This window comes from Pinus tabuliformis, chromosome 4_2, assembly GCF_031772625.1.
Source record: "Pinus tabuliformis cultivar Carrire ecotype Pingquan chromosome 4_2, CPIR1, whole genome shotgun sequence".
NCBI lineage: Eukaryota > Viridiplantae > Streptophyta > Pinopsida > Pinales > Pinaceae > Pinus > Pinus tabuliformis.
In genome coordinates this window covers 607,441,227-607,449,473 of record NC_142304.1, presented here as the reverse complement: position 1 = coordinate 607,449,473, position 8,247 = coordinate 607,441,227, and the positions used below count along the sequence as shown (strand labels likewise).

General features: G+C 35.8%; 1 protein-coding gene and 1 pseudogene across 1 annotated transcript; both read left to right on the top strand.

Moving 5' to 3' along the window:
• Nucleotides 1-1,131: 1,131 nt before the first annotated feature.
• LOC149170748 (UPF0496 protein 4-like) lies at nucleotides 1,132-1,605 on the top strand. The gene has a single exon (XM_089425712.1). The coding sequence runs from the start codon at nucleotides 1,132-1,134 to the stop codon at nucleotides 1,603-1,605; it is 474 nt and encodes a 157-aa protein (XP_089281838.1).
• A 3,244-nt stretch (nucleotides 1,606-4,849) lies between these two features.
• On the top strand, nucleotides 4,850-5,946 carry LOC149170747 (protein BPS1, chloroplastic-like; annotated as a pseudogene).
• Nucleotides 5,947-8,247: the final 2,301 nt, after the last annotated feature.

Sequence of the window (8,247 nt, the reverse complement as noted above, 5' to 3'; positions counted from 1 at the left end):
CCTTATTATAGATCTCCAATTTCCTACAGTAGAATGCGATGAGAAATGGATGGATGAATACCTTGATGACACTGTAAAGCTTTTAGACATTTGCCTTGCAATAAATGTCGAAATTTCAAGATATCCACAGAAGGCACACCCATCAGAGATGATCAGTCATGAATAGATTAGTAAAATTGACCAGCATGAAAGTTTCTTGGTTTAGGGTTTCTTAGGGTTTTTCATTTTCTTGGTTTAGGTATGGAACTCGAAAAGTTTCAAGGCTTTTCCAGTTTATGATCTCGAAAAAAATCAGTTGAAGTCAGTTTGTTTAAGCGGTATAGAGAGTCAGGGATAGTATGCTTGTAGTTGCCTTTCGCAATAGCTTTAAAAAATATCCTCCTTCACGGAGGTTGACTGCTCCAACTGTTTCTTTCTTTGTTGGTTTCCGATGATGTGAATTTTGTGGTGTTTCTTTGTGTTGAGGCAGTTAGGATTTTTCTTGAAAATAAATTGGTGAATATTGTCATTTTCATTCCTCGATGATGTTTTGTATAGAGACTCAGGGATAATATGCTTGTAGGCTTTTGCATCTTTTAGAAACATTGGTTGACCTTGTCATCCCTGGAATTCTTTCTCATCTCATTTTCTGAATGGGTTGTAATTCTACTTCACCCATTTTACTTGTCTTTGGATGTAGGTATATAAACTTTCATTGAGTCGGAGAGAATTAGTCAGATTTTCTTGCTCAGAAGTACCTTAACATATCCCATACATCATTGCGTGTTTGGTAGGGTATTGACATAACACCTCAACACATCCAACGCAACCTCTATGCTAGGGAACCTTTGGACAAAACCTTTGGCGGACCAATAAGAAAAAAAAGTCTAAAACTGTGGAATAAGGTTTCAAGCTTTATAGGTTTTGCTACATGTCTTTGCAGGTGATAATATCGTGGGATGAGCTTCCGTGTCTTGCACCTAAAAGATTAACAGCACACACTTTCTTTGCAAGCTCTTGGTTGTCTTGATATTTTGTTTCTGTTACTAAGGGTTTCCCCTGTTTTCATCATTTGGTTTGTGAACTGCATCAGCAATGAGCTTCCCACATAATGGCCATTCTCTGTTCCTAAACTTTGGAAATCCTTTTAGAATGGTTGCTTCTAATCGATCATCTGATCAATCTGCAAAGTTTAATGAGATATTGAACGCCTTTGAGATTTCCTTAACAAGAAGATTAAAGCAACTCAAGCCAAATATTCTGAAGAACACGATAAATCTGTCGTGGATGCAGCAAGCCATGGCGGTTTTATCTGCTACACATGCGGACCTCAAATCCCTTATTACAGATCTCCAATTTCCTACAGCAGAATGGGATGAGAAATGGTTGGACAAATCCCTGGATGACACTGTAAAGCTTTTAGACATTTGCCTTGCATTAAATGTCGAAATTTCAAAGCTTGAATATTTCCAGCTTCTTGTTCATTATGCTTTGCATTTGCTGGGCTTTTCAGATGGCGTTTGGTCTAACGACAAGCTCTTCTGTGTCAAAGGTTCTCTCCAAGAATTGAAGGAAAAAATGGTGCAAACACCCAAAGGAATAGTAGGATTGAAAATTGCATTGTGATATTACAACATATGAGCAAAAGCCTTGAGTTTGGAAAGGTAAAGTCATTGTCAAAGGGTAGTGTTTTCTTGAGAGCGATGTATGGAGTGAAGACAACAACTATATTTCTCTGCAGTGTGGTGGCTTCTGCTCTTGCTGGGCACTCTGGCCCATTGATTGAATTGCATATTCCTGATCAGTTTTTGTGGTCCACAACATTCATGAGTTTGCAGCGAGGGATTAATGACGAAATCAAGAGATGTTTTGCTAATGACCAAGATTGAGTTTTGAAAGAGTTAGAATTGTTGGATGCAACGATTAAAAATGTTCACCCTATAGTTGAGAAATTATCATCTGCTAACATTTTCGATGGAACAGAGAAAGTGGAACATATCAAAATTGCTACATTGGAATTACAACAAAGTGCACAATTGCTTACCCAGGGGGTTAGATCCTCTCTCTCAACAGGTTAATGACTTCATGTTATTCTGAGTCGAAGGAATGCATTGCTTGATAGTCTCAGGTTATCCGCAAAAGGCACACCCATAAGAGATGATCAATCATGAATATATTAGTAAAGATAACTAGCATAAAATGTTTCTTGGTTTTGGGTTTCTTAGGTTTTTTCATTTTCCTGGTTTAGGTATGGAACTCAAAAAGTTTGAGGGCTTTTCTAGTTTATGATCTCGAAAAAAATCAGTTTAAGTCAGTTTGTTTAATTCATATAGAGAGTCAGGGATAGTATGCTTGTAGATGCTTTTCACAACACCTTTAAAAAAATCCTCCTTCATAGAGGTTGACTGCTCCAGCTGTTTTTTCTTTGCTGATTTTGGATGATGTGAATTTTGTGGCGTTTCCTTGTGTTGAGGCAGCTAGGATTTTTCTTGAAAATAAATTGGTGGATATTGTCATTTTCATTCCTCAATGAAGTTTTGTATAGAGACTCGGGGATAATATGCTTGTAGGTTTTTGCATCTTTTAAAAACATCGGTTGATCTTGTCATCCCTGGAATTCTTTCTCATCTCATTTTCTGAATGGGCTGTAATTCTACTTCACCCATTTTACTTGTCTTTGGACACAGGTATATAAGCTTTCATTTAGTCGGAGAGAATTAATCAAATTTTCTTGCTCAGAAATACCTTAACATATCCCATACGTCAGTGCGTGTTTGGTAGGTTATCGACAAGCCTTCAGTTTGGGAAGGTAAAGTCATTGTCAAAGGGTAGTGTTTTCTTGAGAGCGATGTATGGAGTGAAGGCAACAACTATATTTCTCTGCAGTGTGGTGGCTTCTGCTCTCGTTGGGCACTCTGGCCCATTGATTGAATTGCATATTCCTAATCAGTTTTTGTGGTCCACAACATTCATGAGTTTGCAGTGAGGGATTAGTGACGAAATCAAGAGATGTTTTGCCAACGGTCGAGACCGAGTTTTGAAAGAGCCAGAATTGTTGGATGCAATGATTGAAAATGTTCACCCTATAGTTTAGAAATTATCTTCTGCTAACATTTTCGATGGAGCAGAGAAAGTGGAACATATCAGAATTTCTATATAGGAAATACAACAAAGTGCACAATTGCTTGCCCAGGGGTTAGATCCTCTCTCTAAACAGGTTAAAGAATTCTTTCATGTTATTTTGAGTGGAAGGAAAGCATTGCTTGATAGTCTCAGGTTATCCGCAGAAGGCACACCCATCAGAGATGATCAATCATGAATATATCAGTAAAGCTGACCAACATGAAATGTTTAGTTTTTATCTTTTAGATTGCTGGAGGGAACTCCAATATCCTTTACTAATCGCAGCAACCATGCTAGAAAGCTGCTCCATGACTGGTGGGGATTGTATGAATATCTGGTCTATTAGTCAGATTATATGTATGGCTCTTGTAACCGTATCACTGCATATAAAAGTCATATTTAAGTCAGTTTATGATCTTGAAAATGTACTTGAACTATCCTAACAGAGCCGCTATATTTACCTTTAATGTTTTTGAAATCCCCTGATTCTCTTACACATGCCGAAAAATGTTGTTTTCTATTATGCTATCATAGGATCAGCCAACCTAAACCAACGATCCATGGACGGAGCTAGAGACACATAAATGGCCCAAGGCTGTTACCAGGTAGATTCACTCTACTCATTCTAACTATATATAAGCCTAACTACAATTCTCTCCCAACTTGACTTGACAAGAAAGGAAACAGAAAGTACAAAAATATCTCTCTGTCAAAGGAATCATTCTCTCTAAATAGGTTAATGACTTCTTTCATGTTATTCTGAGTTGAAGGAATGCATTGCTTGATAGTCTCAGGTTATCCGCATAAGGCACACCCATCAAAGATGATCAATCATGAATTTATCAGTTAAGCTCACCAGCATGAAATGCTTCTTGGTTTAGGGTTTCTTAGGGTTTTTCATTTTCTTGGTTTAGGTACGGAACTCGAAAATTTTAAGGGCTTTTCCAGTTTATGATCTCGAAAAAAATCAGTTTAAGTAAGTTTATTTAAGTCGTATAGAGACTCGGGGATAGTATGCTTGTAGTTGCCTTTCACAACAGCTTTAAAAAAATACTCCTTCACAGAGGTTGGCTGCTCCAGCTGTCTTTTTCTTTACTGGTTTTGGATGATGCAAATTTTGTGGCATTTCCTTGTGTTGAGGCAGTTAGGATTTTTCTTGAAAATAAATTGGTGAATATTGTCATTTTCATTCCTCAATGACGTTTTGTATAGAGACTCGAGGATAATGTGCTTGTAGGCTTTTGCATCTTTTAAAAACATCAGTTGATCTTGTCATCCTTGGAATTCTTTCTCATCTCATTTTCTAAATGGGTTGTAATTCTACTTCACCCATTTTACTTGTCTTTAGATGCTGGTATATAAGCTTTCATTGAGTACGAGAGAACTAATCAGATTTTCTTGTTCAGAAATACCTTAACAGATCCCATACGTCAGTGCGTTTTTGGTAGGCTATCGACATAACACCTCAACACATCCAACGCAACCTCTGTGCCAGGGAGCCTTTGGACACAACCCTCGGTGAACCAATAAGAAAACAGTGTAAAACTGTGGAATAAGGTTTCGAGCTTCATAGGTTGTGCTACCTATCTTTGCGAGTGATAATATCGTGGGACAAGCTTCCGTGTCTTGCACCTAAAAAATTAATGCCACACACTTTCTTTGCAAGCTCTTGGTTGTCTTCCTATTTTGTTTCTGTTATCAAGCGTTTCCCCTGTTTTCGTCATTTGGTTTGTAAACTGCTTCAGCAATGAGTCACCCACATGATGGCCATTCTCTATTCCTAAACTTTGGAAATCCATTCAGAATGGTTGCTTCTAATCAATTGTCTGATCAATCTTCAAAGTTTAATGAGATATTGAATGCCTTTGGGATTTCATTAACAAGAAGATTAAAGTAACTTGAGCCAAAGATTCTGAAAAACACGATAAATATATCATGGATGCAGCAAGCCATGGCAGTTTTATCTACTACACACACGGACCTCAAGTCCCTTATTATATATCTCCAATTTCATGTAGTAGAATGGGATGAGTAATGGATGGACGAATACCTGGATGACACTATAAAGCTTTTAGACATTTTCCTTGCATTAAATGTCGAAATTTCAAAGCTTGAATATTTCCAGCTTCTTGTTCATTATGCTTTGCATTTGCTGGACTTTTCAGATGGTGTTTGGTTTAACGACAAGCTCTTCCATGTCAAAGGTTCTCTCCAAGAGTTGAAGGAAAAATGGATTCGAAGGGGAAAAATGGTGCAAACACCCAAAGGAATAGTAGGATTGAAAATTGCATTGTGATATTACAGCATCTGAGCAAAAGCCTTCAGTTTGGGAAGGTAAAGTCATCGTCAAAGGATAGTGGTTTCTTGAGAGCGATGTATGGAGTGAAGGCAACAACTATATTTCTCTGCAGTGTGGTGGCTTCTGCTCTCACTGGGCACTCTGGCCCATTGATTGAATTGCATATTCCTGATCAGTTTTTGTGCTCTACAACATGCATGAGTTTGCAGCGAGGGATTAATGACGAAATCAAGAGATGTTTTGCCAACGGCCGAGATCCAGTTTTGAAAGAGCTAGAATTATTGGATGCAGTCATTGAAAATGTTCACCCTATAGTTAAGAAATTATCTTTTGTTGACATTGTCGATGGGACAGAGAAAGTGGAACATATCAGAATTGTTATACAGGAATTACAAAAAAGTGCACAATTGCTTGCCCAGGGGTTAGATCCTCTCTCTAAATAGGTTAATGACTTCTTTCATGTTATTCTGAGTGGAAGGAATGCATTGCTTGATAGTCTTAGGTTATCCGCAGAAGGCACACCCATCAAAGATGATCAGTCATGAATATATCAGTAAAGCTAACCAGCATGAAATGTTTAGTTTTTAATTTATAAATTGCTAGAGGAAACTCCAATATCCTTTACTAATGGCAGCAACCATGCTAGAAAACCACTCCATGACTAGTTGGGATTGTATGAATAGTTGGTATATTAGTCAGATTATATGTACGGCTCTTATAACTGTATCACTGCATATAAAAGTCATATTTAAGTCAATTTATGATCTCGAAAATGTACTTGAACTATCCTAACAGAGCCCCTATATTTACATTTAATATTTTTGAATTCGCCTGATTCTCTTACACATGCCGAAAAATGTTGTTTTCTGTTCTGCTATCATAGGATTAGCCAACCTGAACCAATGATCCATGGATGGAGCCAGAGACACAGAAATGGCCCAAGGCTATTACCAGGTAGATTCACTCTACTCATTCTAGCTATATATAAGCCTAACTACAATGCTCTCCCAACTTGACTTGACAAGAAAGGAAACATAAATTACAAAAATATCTCTCTGTCAAAGGAAACAATAGCCAATATAACAAATAATCGTTCCTCAAGAGATGTTCCCTACTTAGCATGTGAATCTCCCATCATAAATGTCTCACAATGTGAGAGGTATCGGTCACAACTTTCATATAATATGTCATAAACTTACATTGGTCAGAAATAGAAGATGCCAAGCATCTATATGGAAGGAATTTTCATAGATCTATAAGTAATCCTACAAATCTTCAAAACTCATCTGCCCCTCCTCTTGAAATCTCATCCGCCCCTTTTATTAGGAGAGCAACTCTGAGCAACCAAACACTAACATTTTGTCTTCACAAGGAAGGTGTTCTCTACCAAGCCTAGCTTCTCTCTCAGATTCTTAACATCCCCTTTTCAAAGGGTTTCATTAGAATGACACAACTCGCATTTATAGCATTTATCCACCCCTCTCCTAATTAGAAATACAATTTTGGGTTCTCTACTAATTTTCTCCACACCCATTTAATCTAACAATGGACATAGAGCATGTATATTTATACCTGTGTGTTGGAAATACCATTTTGTACTTTAATGTTTATTATTTTTGTTTTATTATTACTTGAATTTCTTCTTAACAAGTGTTTGTGTTTCTTTTGGTTTTAGTGAAAGTATGGGCTCCAATGTTGGCTCTCTTATTATGGAGTATAATTCATCTTTGATAATTTTTCAATTATTAAATTAGGTTATTCAATTGCTTAAAATATTAAATTTATTTCAAAAAGTTTTTGTTACTTTATAGGTTAGACACTTGCTTGAAATATGAAAATTATTTCAAAATTGTTATGTTACTTTATAGATAAGGCGTATATTTCTTGGCTCTATGATGAAAATAATGAAGGGAAAATACATGTTAATCTATTACTTGTGCTCTTTAATGAAAGTTTTGTAATGCATGATTGAAAAATACATGGTGAGAGAAAAATACATATTATGCTAATTGAGGAATGTTTTTCGCTTGTCGAACTTATAGTATTGAATTTAACACACTAACACTTTACAACAATGAACTAACAATATTCATGATGAAAATAGCAATATGGAAGATTTATCTACATAATGAAAAAGGCAATATGGGAGATTCCAATCATGTCCCAAGGCATTTTTTAAAATGTGGATGTGACAAAAGGTTATTGTGGAAGGTGCTATTTGTATATTTTAACACACTAACACTTTACAACAATAAACTAACAATATTCATGATGAAAATAGCAATATGAAAGATTTATCTGCATAATGAAAAAGGCAATATGGGAGATTCCAATAACATTCCAAGGCATTTTTTAAAATGTGGATGTGACAAAAGGTTGTTGTGAAAGGTGTTGTTTGTATATTGCGTATAATCCTAACGTTAATTGTACAAATATATTTATTACATAAAATATAATATTACAATATTATATGCTACCCAATATTTATAACCACCCCCACCTAATAAACAGTGGTTGAGTTTACCTTCTACAACTAAAAACCTGAAAGCAACCTGAAATTTACGTGGATATTATTACAAGATAAGACCAATTGAACCATCCACTTCCTTCACGTAATTTTCTTTGTTATTCGATGAATAAGCTAATCCATCTCTTTTTAAATTGTATAGATATCATTTTCAAAATTGAGTATGTTAATATTACCCAACACATTTTTTATTTAATTTTTTTTTAAAGTAACGTTACACATATCTTCAGCATACACAATATATATTAGACAACACATATTTTTTTTAATATTTTGTAATAATTATAAAACATGTTTAATATTTAATTCTAAAATATAT